At 58.2% G+C, this 16,684-nt stretch overlaps 1 protein-coding gene across 1 annotated transcript in view; it reads left to right on the forward strand.

Moving 5' to 3' along the window:
• Positions 1 to 16,684, forward strand: part of LOC121274788 (integrin alpha-M-like) — a 97,126-nt gene that overhangs the window by 49,991 nt on the left and 30,451 nt on the right. Inside the window, exons 14-17 of the mRNA XM_041182138.1 lie at positions 3,194 to 3,397; positions 10,456 to 10,586; positions 13,568 to 13,719; positions 14,671 to 14,810. Of these exons, the coding sequence (XP_041038072.1) occupies positions 3,194 to 3,397; positions 10,456 to 10,586; positions 13,568 to 13,719; positions 14,671 to 14,810 (627 nt within the window). The remainder of the gene's footprint in view (positions 1 to 3,193; positions 3,398 to 10,455; positions 10,587 to 13,567; positions 13,720 to 14,670; positions 14,811 to 16,684) is intronic.

A 16,684-nucleotide genomic window follows, 5' to 3' on the forward strand; every position in this document is an offset into this window, starting at 1 on the left:
TCGGCACCCCATCCACAAACATTCACTCCCTCCACCACCGACACACAGTAGCAGCAGTGTGTGTACCATCTACAAGATGCACTGCAGCAACTCACCAAGGCTCCTTCGACAGCGCTGCCCAAACCCACGATCTCTACCATCTAGAAGGACAAGGGCAGCAGACACATGGGGAACACCAGCACCTGGAAGTTCCCCTCCGAGCCCCTCACCATCCCGACTTGGAAATATATCGGCCGTTCCTTCATTGTTGCTGGGTCAAAATCCTGGAACTCCCTCCCTAACAGCGCCATGGGTGTACCTACACCACAGGGACAAAATCCTGGAACTCCCTCCCTAACAGCGCCGTGGGTGTACCTACACCACACGGGACAAAATCCTGGAACTCCCTCCCTAACAGCGCTGTGGGTGTACCTACACCACACGGGGACTGCAGCGGCTCAAGAAGGTGGCTCCAAGTCGGGATGGTGAGTGGCTCAGAGGGGAACTTCCAGGTGGTGGTGTTCCCCATGTGTCTGCTGCCCTTGTCCTTCTAGATGGTAGAGGTCGTGGGTTTGGGCGGCGCTGTCGAAGGAGCCTTGGTGAGTTGCTGCAGTGCATCTTATAGATGGTACACACTGCTGCCCCTGTGCGTCGGTGGTGGAGGGAGTGAATGTTTGTGGATGGGGGGCCGATCAAGCGGAGCTGCTTTGTCCTGGATGGTGTCGAGCTTCTTGAGTCTTGTGGGAGCCACACTCATCCAGGCAAGTGGGGAGTATTCCATCACACTCCTGACTGGTGCCTTGTAGATGGTGGACAGGCTTTGAGGAGTCAGGAGGTGAGTTACTCTCCGCAGGATTCCCAGACTCTGACCTGCTCGTGTAGCCACAGTATTTATATGGCTGGTCCAGTTCAGTTTCTGGTCAATGGTAACCCCCAGGATGTTGATAGTGGGGGATTCAGTGATGGTAATGCCATTGAATGTCAAGGGGTGATGGTTAGATTCTTTCTTGTTGGGGATGGTCATTGCCTGGCACTTGTGCGGAGCTGAAAACCTCATGGCGTTCAAAGCTTCAAGATGAGTGGAAGGGGGTGTTGGTGAAGAGTTGGGGATGGGGTGGGGAGAGTTGGGAGTGGAAGGGAGGGGTGGTGAAGAGTTGGGGATGGGATGGGGAGGGTTGGGAGTGGAAGGGAGGGGTGGTGAAGAGTTGGGGATGGGATGGGGAGGATTGGGAGTGGAAGGGAGGGATGGTGAAGAGTTGGGGATGGGGTGGAGAGGGTTGGGAGTGGAGGAGAGGGGTGGTGAAGAGTTGGGGATGAGATGAGGAGGGTTGGGAGTGGAAGGGAGGGGTGCTGAAGAGTTGGGGATGAGATGAGGAGGGTTGGGAGTGGAAGGGAGGGGTGGTGAAGAGTTGGGGATGGGATGGGGAGGGTTGGGAGTGGAGGAGAGGGGTGGTGAAGAGTTGGGGATGGGATGGGGAGGGTTGGGAGTGGAAGGGAGGGGTGGTGAAGAGTTGGGGATGGGATGGGGAGGGTTGGGAGTGGAGGAGAGGGATGGTGAAGAGTTGGGAATGGGTTGGGGGGGATTGGGAGTGGAGGAGAGGGGTGGTGAAGAGTTGGGGATGGGGTGGGGAGGGTTGGGAGTGGAAGGGAGGGGTGGTGAAGAGTTGGGGATGGAATGGGGAGGGTTGGGAGTGGAAGGGAGGGGTGGTGAAGAGTTGGGGATGGGATGGGGAGGGTTGGGAGTGGAGGAGAGGGGTGGTGAAGAGTTGGGGATGGGTTGGGGAGGGTTGGGAGTGGAGGAGAGGGGTGGTGAAGAGTTGGGGATGGGATGGGGAGGGTTGGGAGTGGAAGGGAGGGGTGGTGAAGAGTTGGGGATGGGATGGGGAGGGTTGGGAGTGGAGGAGAGGGATGGTGAAGAGTTAGGAATGGGTTGGGGGGGATTGGGAGTGGAGGAGAGGGGTGGTGAAGAGTTGGGGATGGGGTGGGGAGGGTTGGGAGTGGAAGGGAGGGGTGGTGAAGAGTTGGGGATGGGATGGGGAGGGTTGGGAGTGGAAGGGAGGGGTGGTGAAGAGTTGGGGATGGGATGGGGAGGATTGGGAGTGGAAGGGAGGGATGGTGAAGAGTTGGGGATGGGGTGGAGAGGGTTGGGAGTGGAGGAGAGGGGTGGTGAAGAGTTGGGGATGAGATGAGGAGGGTTGGGAGTGGAAGGGAGGGGTGCTGAAGAGTTGGGGATGAGATGAGGAGGGTTGGGAGTGGAAGGGAGGGGTGGTGAAGAGTTGGGGATGGGATGGGGAGGGTTGGGAGTGGAAGGGAGGGGTGGTGAAGAGTTGGGGATGGGATGGGGAGGGTTGGGAGTGGAGGAGAGGGGTGGTGAAGAGTTGGGGATGGGATGGGGAGGGTTGGGAGTGGAGGAGAGGGGTGGTGAAGAGTTGGGGATGGGATGGGGAGGGTTGGGAGTGGAAGGGAGGGGTGGTGAAGAGTTGGGGATGGGATGGGGAGGGTTGGGAGTGGAGGAGAGGGATGGTGAAGAGTTGGGAATGGGTTGGGGGGGATTGGGAGTGGAGGAGAGGGGTGGTGAAGAGTTGGGGATGGGGTGGGGAGGGTTGGGAGTGGAAGGGAGGGGTGGTGAAGAGTTGGGGATGGAATGGGGAGGGTTGGGAGTGGAAGGGAGGGGTGGTGAAGAGTTGGGGATGGGATGGGGAGGGTTGGAGTGGAGGAGAGGGGTGGTGAAGAGTTGGGGATGGGATGGGGAGGGTTGGGAGTGGAGGAGAGGGGTGGTGAAGAGTTGGGGATGGGATGGGGAGGGTTGGGAGTGGAAGGGAGGGGTGGTGAAGAGTTGGGGATGGGATGGGGAGGGTTGGGAGTGGAGGAGAGGGATGGTGAAGAGTTGGGAATGGGTTGGGGGGGATTGGGAGTGGAGGAGAGGGGTGGTGAAGAGTTGGGGATGGGGTGGGGAGGGTTGGGAGTGGAGGAGAGGGGTGGGAAGAGTTGGAGATGGGGTGGGGAGGGTTGGGTGTGGAAGGGAGGGGTGGGAAGAGTTGGAGATGGGGTGGGGAGAGTTGGGAGTGGAGGAGAGGGGTGGTGAAGAGTTGGGGATGGGGTGGGATGGGTTGTGAGGGGGGGATATTAAATACAGACCCCACTGCTGATGTCCATCTCCTATATCTCTCCAATGGCAACCACACTAACCCACCACCCGGACCCCATCATTCAGGGTACGGTGAAAGAAGTCAGCTCTCTGTTGGGAGTGCAAGGGGAGCTATTGGGCCGCTTCGGCAGTGCCATCGCCCAGATCAGCGACCTGAACGGGGACCGCCTGGCCGATGTAGCTATCGGAGCACCCCTAGAGGACGAACACCGTGGGGCCGTCTACATTTACCACGGAACCCAGGACCGCATCAAACCCACCTACAGCCAGGTTAGATCCAACACCGCTCACACACTCACACACACTCACTCTCTCACTCTCTCCCACTCTCCCACTCTCCCATCTCCCACACTCCCACTCTCCCACACTCCCACTCTCCCACACTCCCACTCTCCCACTCTCCCACACTCCCACTCTCCCACACTCCCACACTCCCACACTCCCACACTCCCACTCTCCCACTCTCCCACACTCCCACACTCCCACACTCCCACTCTCCCACTCTCCCACATTCCCACACTCCCACACTCCCACACTCCCACTCTCCCACACTCCCACACTCCCACTCTCCCACACTCCCACTCTCCCATCTCCCACTCTCCCACACTCCCACACTCCCACTCTCCCACACTCCCACTCTCCCATCTCCCACTCTCCCACACTCCCACACTCCCACTCTCCCACACTCCCACTCTCCCATCTCCCACTCTCCCACTCTCCCATCTCCCACACTCCCACCCTCCCACACTCCCACACTCCCACTCTCCCACACTCCCACTCTCCCACACTCCCACACTCCCACTCTCCCACACTCCCACTCTCCCATCTCCCACTCTCCCACACTCCCACACTCCCACTCTCCCACACTCCCACTCTCCCATCTCCCACTCTCCCACACTCCCACTCTCCCACTCTCCCACTCTCCCACATTCCCACACTCCCACACTCCCACTCTCCCACACTCCCACACTCCCACTCACCCACACTCCCACACTCCCACTCTCCCACTCTCCCACATTCCCACACTCCCACACTCCCACTCTCCCACACTCCCACACTCCCACTCACCCACACTCCCACTCTCCCACTCTCCCACACTCCCACTCTCCCACACTCCCACTCTCCCACACTCCCACACTCCCACTCTCCCACTCTCCCACTCTCCCACACTCCCACACTCCCACACTCCCACACTCCCACACTCCCACACTCCCACTCCCACTCTCCCACACTCCCACTCTCCCACACTCCCACTCTCCCATCTCCCACACTCCCACACTCCCACTCTCCCACTCTCCCACACTCCCACACTCCCACTCTCCCACACTCCCACTCTCCCACTCTCCCATCTCCCACTCTCCCACACTCCCACTCTCCCACTCTCCCACACTCCCACACTCCCACTCTCCCACTCTCCCACACTCCCACACTCCCACACTCCCACTCACCCACACTCCCACACTCCCACTCTCCCATCTCCCACACTCCCACTCTCCCACTCTCCCACTCTCCCATCTCCCACTCTCCCACTCTCCCACACTCCCACTCTCCCACTCTCCCATCTCCCACACTCCCACTCTCCCACCCTCCCACACTCCCACACTCCCACTCACCTACACTCCCACTCTCCCACACTCCCACACTCCCACTCACCCACACTCCCACACTCCCACTCTCCCACTCTCCCACACTCCCACACTCCCACTCACCCACACTCCCACACTCCCACTCACCCACTCTCCCACTCTCCCACTCTCCCACTCACCCACTCTCCCACACTCCCACTCTCCCATCTCCCACACTCCCACTCTCCCACATTCCCACACTCCCACACTCCCACACTCCCACACTCCCACACTCCCACTCACCCACACTCCCACACTCCCACTCTCCCACTCTCCCACACTCCCACACTCCCACACTCCCACACTCCCACTCTCCCACTCTCCCACACTCCCACACTCCCACTCTCCCACACTCCCACACTCCCACACTCCCACTCTCCCACTCTCCCACTCTCCCACTCTCCCACACTCCCACACTCCCACACTCCCACTCTCCCACTCTCCCACACTCCCACACTCCCACACTCCCACACTCCCACACTCCCACTCTCCCACTCTCCCATACTCCCACACTCCCACTCCCACTATCCCACTCACCCACTCTCCCACTCACCCACACTCCCACACTCCCACTCTCCCACTCACCCACTCTCCCACACTCCCACTCTCCCACTCACCCACACTCCCACACTCCCACACTCCCACTCTCCCACTCCCACTCTCCCACTCTCCCACTCTCCCACTCTCCCACTCACCCACACTCCCACACTCCCACTCCCACTCTCCACTCTCCATCTCCCGCTCTCCCGCTCTCCCACTCTCCCACTCTCCCACTCTCCCACTCTACCACTCCCACTCTCCCTCTCCCTCTCCCACTCTCCCACTCTCCAACTCCCACTCTCCCACTCCCATACTCCCACACTCCCACACTCCCACACTCCCACTCTCCCACTCCCACACTCTCCCTCTCCCTCTCCCACTCTCCCACTCTCACACTCTCCCACTCTCACACTCTCACACTCTCACACTCTCACACTCCCACTCTCCCACTCCCCAACTCCCACTCTCCCACTCTCCCACTCTCCCACTCTCCCACTCTCCAACTCCCACCCCCAATCTCCCTCTCCTACTCTCCCACTCCCACTCCCACTCCCACTCTCCCACTCTCCCACTCCCTCTCTCACTCACTCACTCACTCTCTCTCACACTCTCCCTCACACTCTCTCACACTCCCTCACACTCCCTCACACTCTCTCACACTCTTTCTCACACTCCCTCACACTCTCTCTCACTCCCTCACACTCCCTCACACTCCCTTACACTCCCTCACACTCCCTCACATTCCCTCACACTCCCTCACACTCTCTCTCACACTCCCTCTCACTCTCTCACACACTCTCACACACTCTCACACTCCCTCACACTCTCTCACACTCCCTCACACTCTCTCACACTCTCTCACTCTCTCTCACACTCCCTCACTCTCTCTCACACTCCCTCACACTCTCTCACTCTCTCTCACACTTCCTCACACTCCCTCACACTCCCTCACACTCTCTCTCACACTCTCTCACACTCTCTCTCACACTCTGTCACTCCCTCACACTCTCTCTCACTCCCTCACACTCTCTCTCACTCCCTCACACTCCCTCACACTCTCTCACACTCTCTCTCACACTCTCTCACACTCTCTATCACACTCTGTCATTCCCTCACACTCTCTCTCACTCTCTCTCACTCCCTCACACTCTCTCACACTCTCTCTCACACTCTCTCACACTCTCTATCACACTCTGTCATTCCCTCACACTCTCTCTCACTCTCTCTCACTCCCTCACACTCTCTCACACTCTCTCTCACACTCTGTCACTCTCTCTCACTCCCTCTCACTCCCTCTCACTCCCTCACACTCTCTCACACTCTCTCACACTCCCTTTCACACTCTGTCACTCCCTCACACTCTCTGTCACTCCCTCACACTCCCTCACACTCTATCACACTCTCTCACACTCTCTCACACTCTCTCTCACTCCCTCACACTCTCTCACACTCTCTCTCACTCTCTCTCACTCTCTCTCACTCTCTCTCACTCCCTCACACTCCCTCACACTCTCTCATACACTCTCACACTCTCTCTCACACTCTCTCTCACACTCTCTCACTCCTTCACACTCTCTCTCACACTCTCTCACTCCCTCACACTCGCTCTCTCACTCACCCTCAAACTTTCTCTCACTCTCTCACACATTTTCTCATTCTCTCTACACTCACTCTCTTTGTCTTCATGTCTCACTCTCTCACACTCTCTCTCTCCCTCAGTCTCTCACACACTCTCACACTCACTCTCTCTCACACTCTGTCTACAATCACTCTCTCACTGTCTCCCTGCCTTTCACTCTTTCACACTCGCACTCTCTCTCACACTCATTCTCCCACTCTCTCACAAGGGAGTCGCGAGGGTACAGAGGGACCCGGGCATCGCGAGGGTACAAAGGGTCCCGGGGGTACAGAGGGATCCGGGAGTCGTGGGGGTACAGAGGGACCCGGGGGTACAGAGGGATCCGGGCGTCATGGTGTTACAGAGGGATCCAGGCGTCGCGGGTGTACAGAGGGATCCGGGCGTCGCGGGTGTACAGAGGGATCCGGGCGTCGCGGGGGTACAGAGGGACCCGGGCATCGCGGGGGTACAGAGGGATCCGGGCGTCGCGGGGGTACAGAGGGACCCGGGCATCGCGGGTGTACAGAGGGATCTGGGCGTCGCGGGTGTACAGAGGGATCCGGGCGTCGCGGGGGTACAGAGGGATCCGGGCGTCGCGGGGTTACAGAGGGACCCGGGGGTACAGAGGGACCCGGGCATCGCGGGGGTAGAGAGGGATCCGGGGGTACAGAGGGACCCGGGCATCGCGGGGGTACAGAGGGATCCGGGGGTACAGAGGGACCCGGGCGTCGCGGGGGTAGAGAGGGATCCGGGGGTACAGAGGGACCCGGGCGTCGCGGGGGTACAGAGGGACCCGGGGGTACAGAGGGACCCGGGCGTCGCGGGGGTAGAGAGGGATCCGGGGGTACAGAGGGACCCGGGCGTCGCGGGGGTACAGAGGGACCCGGGGGTACAGAGGGACCCGGGCATCGCGGGGGTACAGAGGGATCCGGGGGTACAGAGGGACCCGGGCGTCGCGGGGGTACAGAGGGATCCGGGCGTCGCGGGGGTACAGAGGGATCCGGGTGTCACGGGGGTAGAGAGGGATCCGGGTGTCACAGGGGTAGAGAGGGATCCGGGCGTCGCGGGGGTACAGAGGGATCCGGGTGTCAAGGGGGTACAGAGGGACCCGGGGGTACAGAGGGACCTGGGCGTCGCGGGGGTACAGAGGGATCCGGGGGTACAGAGGGATCCGGGCGTCGCGGGGGTACAGAGGGATCCGGACGTCGCGGGGGTGCAGAGGGATCCGGGTGTCGCGGGGGTAGAGAGGGATCCGGGCGTCGCGGGGGTACAGAGGGATCCGGGTGTCGCGGGGGTACAGAGGGATCCGGGTGTTGCGGGGGTAGAGAGGGATCCGGGTGTCACAGGGGTAGAGAGGGATCCAGGCGTCGCGGGGGTACAGAGGGATCCGGGTGTCGCGGGGGTACAGAGGGATCCGGGCATCGCGGGGGTACAGAGGGATCCGGGGGTACAGAGGGACCTGGGCGTCGCGGGGGTACAGAGGGATCCGGGGGTGCAGAGGGATCCGGGCGTCGCGGGGGTACAGAGGGACCCGGGGGTACAGAGGGACCCGGGCGTCGCGGGGGTACAGAGGGATCCGGGTGTCGCGGGGGTACAGAGGGACCCGGGTGTCGCGGGGGTACAGAGGGATCCGGGCGTCGCGGGGGTACAGAGGGATCCGGGTGTCGCGGGGGTACAGAGGGATCGGGCATCGCGGGGGTACAGAGGGACCCGAGGGTACAGAGGGACCCGGGCGTCGCGGGGGTAGAGAGGGATCCGGGTGTTGCGGGGGTAGAGAGGGATCCGGGTGTCGCAGGGGTAGAGAGGGATCCGGGCGTCGCGGGGGTAGAGAGGGATCCAGGTGTCGCAGGGGTAGAGAGGGATCCGGGCGTCGCGGCGGTACAGAGGGATCCGGGCGTCGCGGCGGTACAGAGGGACCCGGGGGTACAGAGGGATCCAGGCATCACGGTGTTACAGAGGGATCCGGGCGTCGCGGGGGTACAGAGGGATCCGGGCGTCGCGGCGGTACAGAGGGATCCGGGCGTCGCGGCGGTACAGAGGGACCCGGGGGTACAGAGGGATCCGGGCGTCACGGTGTTACAGAGGGATCCGGGCGTCGCGGGGGTACAGAGGGATCCGGGCGTCGCGGGTGTAGAGAGGGATCCGGGTGTCGTGGGGTTACAGAGGGACCCGGGGGTACAGAGGGACCCGGGGGTACAGAGGGACCCGGGCGTCACGGGGGTACAGAGGGACCCGGGCGTCGCGGGGGTACAGAGGGATCCGGGCATCGCGGGGGTACAGAGGGATCCAGGCGTCGCGGGGGTACAGAGGGATCCGGGCATCGCGGGGGTACAGAGGGATCCGGGCATCGCGGGGGTACAGAGGGACCCGGGGGTACAGAGGGACCCGGGCGTCGCGGAGGTACAGAGGGATCCGGGCGTCGCGGGGGTACAGAGGGATCCAGGCGTCGCGGGGGTAGAGAGGGATCCGGGCATCGCGGGGGTACAGAGGGATCCAGGCGTCGCGGGGGTACAGAGGGATCCGGGCATCGCGGGGGTACAGAGGGATCCGGGCATCGCGGGGGTACAGAGGGATCCGGGTATCGCGGGGGTACAGAGGGATCCGGGCATCGCGGGGGTACAGAGGGATCCGGGCGTCGCAGGGGTACAGAGGGACCCGGGGGTACAGAGGGACCCGGGCGTCGCGGGGGTACAGAGGGATCCGGGCGTCGCGGGGGTACAGAGGGATCCGGGCGTCACGGGGGTACAGAGGGACCCGGGGGTACAGAGGGACCCGGGCGTCACGGGGGTACAGAGGGATCCGGGGGTACAGAGGGACCCGGGCGTCGCAGGGGTACAGAGGGATCCGGGCGTCGCGGGGGTACAGAGGGATCCGGGCGTCGCGGGGGTACAGAGGGACCCGGGGGTACAGAGGGACCCGGGCGTCGCGGGGGTACAGAGGGATCCGGGCGTCGCGGGGGTACAGAGGGATCTGGGCGTCGCGGGGGTACAGAGGGATCCGGGCGTCGCGGGGGTACAGAGGGATCCGGGTGTCGCGGGGGTACAGAGGGATCGGGCGTCGCGGGGGTACAGAGGGACCCGGGGGTACAGAGGGACCCGGGCGTCGCGGGGGTACAGAGGGATCCGGGTGTTGCGGGGGTAGAGAGGGATCCGGGTGTCGCAGGGGTAGAGAGGGATCCGGGCGTCGCGGGGGTAGAGAGGGATCCGGGTGTCGCAGAGGTAGAGAGGGATCCGGGCGTCGCGGCGGTACAGAGGGATCCGGGCGTCGCGGCGGTACAGAGGGACCCGGGGGTACAGAGGGATCCGGGCATCACGGTGTTACAGAGGGATCCGGGCGTCGCGGGGGTACAGAGGGATCCGGGCGTCGCGGGGGTACAGAGGGATCCGGGCGTCGCGGGGGTACAGAGGGATCCGGGCGTCGCGGGGGTACAGAGGGACCCCCGCCCTTTCTTGACCTGTGCCGATTGCAGCTTTTGACCTTTGGCACTCTGCCTGCTCCCTGCCCCCCTCTCGAATGGCTGCTTATCCCTGTTTCCATTCCCACAGCGCATCCGGTCACCAGGATTCCACTACGGCCTCAAGTACTTTGGCCAGTCCATCGATGGATCCATGGACGTCAGTGGGGATGGGCTCACCGACATCGCTGTAGGTGCCCTAGGGAAGATCTTTGTTTTCCGGTAAGTTGGTAAGATCCCTTTCGCCCTCCAACTTGCCTCCCTCTCCTCCCCCCACCACCCCCCACCCCCAGACCCCTACACGGGGGGGTTAGCCATTCACGCAGTAAGGCGGTCATACGGAAGCACAAGGAATGGTGAACCCCATGGCTGAGCCCACACAGGAGAGAGAGAACAAGAGAGACACAGTGAGACAGAGAGAGAAGGAGACAGGCAGAGAGGGGGAGAGAGAGAGACAGAGACAGAAAGGAAGAGAGAGACAGAGAGAAAGCTAGACAGAGACAGAGAGATGGGGAGATAGAGAGAGCGAAAGAGAGAGACAGAGAGAGAGAGAAAGACAGAGAGAGCCACAGAGAGAGAGAAAGACAAAGAGAGAGAGAGTCAGAGAGTGAGAGACAGACAGGAAGACAGAGAGAGAGATCGACAGAGAAAGATAGAGAGATAGACAGACAGAGGGAGAGAGAGAAAGACAGAGAGAGAAAGTCAGACAGAGAGAGAGACGGTGAGAGTGACAGGAAGAGAGAGGGAGACAGGGAGAGAGAGAGAGAGAGAGAGACAGAAGGGAGAGAAACAGACAGAGAGAAACAGACAGAGAGAGAGAGAGAAAGACAGATAGAGAGAGATGGAGAGAGTGATAGGAAGAGAGAGGGAAACAGAGAGAGAGGGAGAAACAGACAGAGAGAGAGAGAAAGACAGATAGAGAGAGACGGAGAGAGTGACAGGAAGAGACAGGGAGAGAGAGAGAGAGAGAAACAGACAGAGAGAGAGGGAAACAGACAGAGAGAGAGAGAAAGACAGATAGAGAGAGATGGAGAGAGTGACAGGAAGAGAGAGGGAGACAGGGAGAGAGAGAGAGAGAAACAGACAGAGAGAGAGAGAAAGACAAATAGAGAGAGATGGAGAGAGTGACAGGAAGAGAGAGGGAGACAGGGAGAGAGAGAGAAACAGACAGAGAGAAACAGACAGACAGAGAGAGAAACAGACAGAGAGAGAGAGAAAGACAAATAGAGAGAGACGGAGAGAGTGACAGGAAGAGAGAGGGAGACAGGGAGAGAGAGAGAAACAGACAGAGAGAAACAGACAGACAGAGAGAGAAACAGACAGAGAGAGAGAGAAAGACAGATAAAGAGAGATGGAGAGAGTGACAGGAAGAGAGAGGGAAACAGAGAGAGAGAGAAACAGACAGAGAGAGAGAGAAAGACAGATAGAGAGAGATGGAAAGAGTGACAGGGACACAGGGAGAGAGAGAGAGAGAGAAACAGAAGAGAGAAACATACAGAGAGAGAGAGAAAGAAGCCAATACAGTTAAATACAGAAAAGATGGAAAACCAAACTCTAGTGTCTCTTTATAAAGAGATCAGTTTGTTTGGCAGGAAGTGAAATATTGAGGCTGATAAAACTAGCCTCACCTAAACTGGACAGACAGAATGGTCAGGGTCCATAAAACAGGCCTCAGGATATCTTTTTATTCATTTACTGGATGTGGGCATCTCTGGCCGGGCCCAGCGTTTATTGCCCATCCCTAATTGCCCCTTGAGAAGGTGGTGGGTGAGCCGCCTTCTTGAGCCGCTGCAGTCCCCGTGTGGTGTAGGTACACCCACGGCGCTGTTAGGGCGGGAGTTCCAGGATTTTGTCCGTGTGCTGTAGGTACACCCACGTCGCTGTTAGGGAGGGAGTTCCAGGATTTTGTCCGTGTGGTGTAGGTACACCCACGTCGCTGTTAGGGAGGGAGTTCCAGGATTTTGTCCGTGTGGTGTAGGTACACCCACGGCGCTGTTAGGGAGGGAGTTCCAGGATTTGGACCCAGCGACAGTGAAGGAAAGGCCAATATATTTCCAAGTCGGGATGGTGAGGGGCTCGGAGAGGAACTTCCAGGTGCTGGCGTTCCCCATGTGTCTGCTGCCCTTGTCCTTCTAGATGGTAGAGGTGGTGGGTTTGGGCGGCGCTGTCGAAGGAGCCTTGGTGAGTTGCTGCAGTGCATCTTGTAGATGGTACACACACTGCTGCTACTGTGCGTCAGTGGTGGAGGGAGTGAATGTTTGTGGATGGGGGGCCGATCGAGCGGGGGCTGCTTTGTCCTGGATGGTGTCGAGCTTCTTGAGTGTTGTGGGAGCCGCACTCATCCAGGCAAGTGGGGAGTGTCCCATCACACTCCTGACTGGTGCCTTGTAGATGGTGGACAGGCTTTGGGGAGTCAGGAGGTGAGTTACTCTCCGCAGGATTCCCAGCCTCTGACCTGCTCTTGTAGCCACAGTGTTTATATGGCTGGTCCAGTTCAGTTTCTGGTCAATGGTAACCCCCAGGATGTTGACTATTGAGAGACAGAGGGATTGGAGACTGTAGAACAGGCCTCACGTGGGCCAGAATGAGGGAGAGATTGGGGCCTAGTGTGGGCTGGAGAGGGCGACAGGGATTGGGGCCTGTAGAGCAGGCCTCACGTGGGCCAGAATGAGGGAGAGATTGGGGCCTAGTGTGGGCTGGAGAGGGCGACAGGGATTGGGGCCTGTAGAGCAGGCCTCACGTGGGCCAGAATGAGGGAGAGATTGGGGCCTAGTGTGGGCTGGAGAGGGCGACAGGGATTGGGGCCTGTAGAACAGGCCTCACGTGGGCCAGAATGAGGGAGAGATTGGGGCCTAGTGTGGGCTGGAGAGGGCGACAGGGATTGGGGCCTGTAGAACAGGCCTCACGTGGGCCAGAATGAGAGAGAGATTGGGGCCTAGTGTGGGCTGGAGAGGGCGACAGGGATTGGGGCCTGTAGAACAGGCCTCCATGCGGGCCAGAATGAGGGAGAGATTGGGGACTAGTGTGGGCTGGAGAGGGCGACAGGGATTGGGGCCTGTAGAACAGGCCTCACGTGGGCCAGAATGAGGGAGAGATTGGGGACTAGTGTGGGCTGGAGAGGGCGACAGGGATTGGGGCATGTAGAGCAGGCCTCCATCAGGCCAGGGGAAGCAGGGCACAGGATAATTGGAATATTTTCACAGATCCCGGCCGGTTATGGATGTGACCATCACTATGACATTCAATCCAACGAAGATAATGTTGAAAGACGTAGATTGTCCGGACAACGCTATTGGACCCAAAATAGATGCCGAAATTTGCTTCACCATCAGGCAACTGACAAAGAAAATATCGGGTATATCAATTCTACCATTTATAAAAACCCTCGATTAGATTCCCGTCTGTAACTCCCTCCCGGGTATCTGTTATTCTATATATAAACCACCCTGAACCCCTCGATTAGATTCCAGTCTGTAACTCACTCCCGGGTATCTGTTATTCTATATATAAACCACCCCGAACCCCTCGATTAGATTCCAGTCTGTAACTCACTCCCGGGTATCTGTTATTCTATATATAAACCACCCCGAACCCCTCGATTAGATTCCAGTCTGTAACTCACTCCCGGGTATCTGTTATTCTATATATAAACCACCCTGAACCCATCGATTAGATTCCAGTCTGTAACTCCCTCCCGGGTATATGTTATTCTATATATAAACCACCCCGAACCCCTCGATTAGATTCCAGTCTGTAACTCCCTCCCGGGTATATGTTATTCTATATATAAACCACCTCGAACCCCTCGATTAGATTCCAGTCTGTAACTCACTCCCGGGTATCTGTTATTCTATATATAAACCACCCCGAACCCCTCGATTAGATTCCCATCTGTAACTCCCTTCCAGGTATCTGTTATTCTATATATAAACCACACCGAACCCCTCGATTAGATTCCAGTCTGTAACTCCCTCCCGGGTATCTGTTATTCTATATATAAACCACCCCGAACCCCTCGATTAGATTCCAGTCTGTAACACACACCCGGGTAGCTGTTATTCTATATATAAACCACCCCGAACCCCTCGATTAGATTCCAGTCTGTAACTCACTCCCGCGTAACCCTTCATCTCCCCTTAACCTTGCTCTGCTCCGAGGAGAACAATCCTAGCTCCTCCAATCTCAAGTCCCCAGATCCCTGGAACAGTTCTGGGAAGTCTCCAAGGCCTTGACTTCCATCATAAATTATGTCGTCCCCCCTTGGAACCATTGTGCCTCCCAGAAACGCTCTGTTCTGTTCCTGTAGGTACCCCGTCGCTTGACTTCAGCTACGAGGTGAATTTGGACACAGGTCGAAAGATAGAAAGAGCTGAACTGAAGTCAGATGCCAAGGGATCCTTCAAACTGAGCAAAAAAATATGCCTGAAACCCAAGATACAAGTTCAGGTGTGGGGAGATTTAATCTGTATCTAACCCCGTGCTGTACCTGTCCTGGGTGTGTTTGATGGGGACAGTGTAGAGGGAGCTTTACTCTGTAACTAACCCCGTGCTGTACCTGTCCTGGGAGTGTTTGATTGGGACAGTGTAGAGGGAGCTTTACTCTGTAACTAACCCCGTGCTGTACCTGTCCTGGGAATGTTTGATGGGGACGGTGTAGAGGGAGACTTACTCTGTATCTTACCCTGTGCTGTACCTGTCCTGAGAGTGTTTGATGTGGACAGTGTAGAGGGAGATTTACTCTGTATCTAACCCTGTGCTGTACCTGTCCTGGGTGTGTTTGATGGGGACAGCGTAGAGGGAGATTTACTCTGTATCTAAGCCCGTGCTGTACCTGTCCTGGGAACGTTTGATGGGGACAGTGTAGAGGGAATTTTACTCTGTATCTAACCCCGTGCCGTACCTGTCCTGGGAGTGTTTGATGGGTACGGTATAGAGGGTGCTTTACTCTGTATCTAACCCCGGGCTGTAACTGTCTTGGGCGTGTTTGATGGGGACAGTGTAGGGGGAGTTTTACTCTGTATCTAACCCTGTGCTGTACCTGTCCTGGGAGTGTTTGATGGGGAGGTTATAGAGGGAGTTTTACTCTGTATCTAACCCCGTGCTGTACCTGTCCTGGGAGTGTGTGATGGGGACAGTGTAGAGGGAAATTTACTCTGTATCTAACCCCGTGCTGTACCTGTCCAGGGAGTGTTTGATGGGGACAGTGTAGAGGGAGATTTACTCTGTATCTAACCCCGTGCTGTACCTGTCCTGGGAGTGTTTGATGGGGACAGTGTAGAGGGAGCCTTACTCTGTATCTAACCCCGTGCTGAACCTGTCCTGGGAGTGTTTGATGGGGACAGTGTAGAGGGAGCCTTACTCTGTATCTAACCCCGTGCTGTTCCTGTCCTGGGAGTGTTTAATGGGGACGGCGTAGACAGAGCTTTACGCCGTATCGAAACCCGTGCTGTACCTATCCTGAGAGTGTTTGATTGGGATGGTGTAGACAGAGCTTTACGCTGTATCTAACCCCGTGCTGTACCTGTCCTGGGAGTGTTTGATGGGGACAGAATCGAGGGAGATTTACTCTGTATCTCACCCCGTGCTGTACCTGTCCTGGGAATGTTTGATGGGGAAAGTGTCGAGGGAGTTTTACTCTGTATCTAACCCCGTGCTGCACCTGTCATGGGAGTGTTTGATGGGGACAGTGTAGAGGGAGATTTACTCTGTATCTAACCCCGTGCTGTACCTGTCCTGGGAGTGTTTGATGGGGACAGTGTAGAGGGAGATTTACTCTGTATCTAACCCCGTGCTGTACCTGTCCTGGGAGTGTTTGATGGGGACAGTGTAGAGGGAGTTTTACTCTGTATCTAACCCCGTGCTGTACCTGTCCTGGGAGTGTTTGATGGGGACAGTGTAGAGGGAGATTTACTCTGTATCTAACCCCATGCTGTACCTGTCCTGGGAGTGATGGGGACAGTGTAGAGGGAGCTTTACTCTGTTTCTAACCCCGTGCTGTACCTGTCCTGGGAGTGTTTGATGGGGACAGTGTAGAGGGAGTTTTACTCTGTATCTAACCCCGTGCTGTACCTGTCCTGGGAGTGTTTGATGGGGACAGTGTAGACAGACCTTTACTCTGTATCTAACCCCGTGCTGTACCTGTCCTGGGAGTGTTTGATGGGGACAGTATCGAGGGAGATTTACTCTATTTAGCTCTGTGCTGTACCTGTCCTGGGAGTGTTTGATTGGGACGGTGTAGACAGACCTTTACTCTGTATCTAACCCCGTGCTGTACCTGTCCTGGGAGTGTTTGACGGGGACAGTGTAGAGGGAGCTTTACT

Source organism: Carcharodon carcharias (assembly GCF_017639515.1).
Source record: "Carcharodon carcharias isolate sCarCar2 chromosome 38 unlocalized genomic scaffold, sCarCar2.pri SUPER_38_unloc_2, whole genome shotgun sequence".
Classification (NCBI taxonomy): domain Eukaryota; kingdom Metazoa; phylum Chordata; class Chondrichthyes; order Lamniformes; family Lamnidae; genus Carcharodon; species Carcharodon carcharias.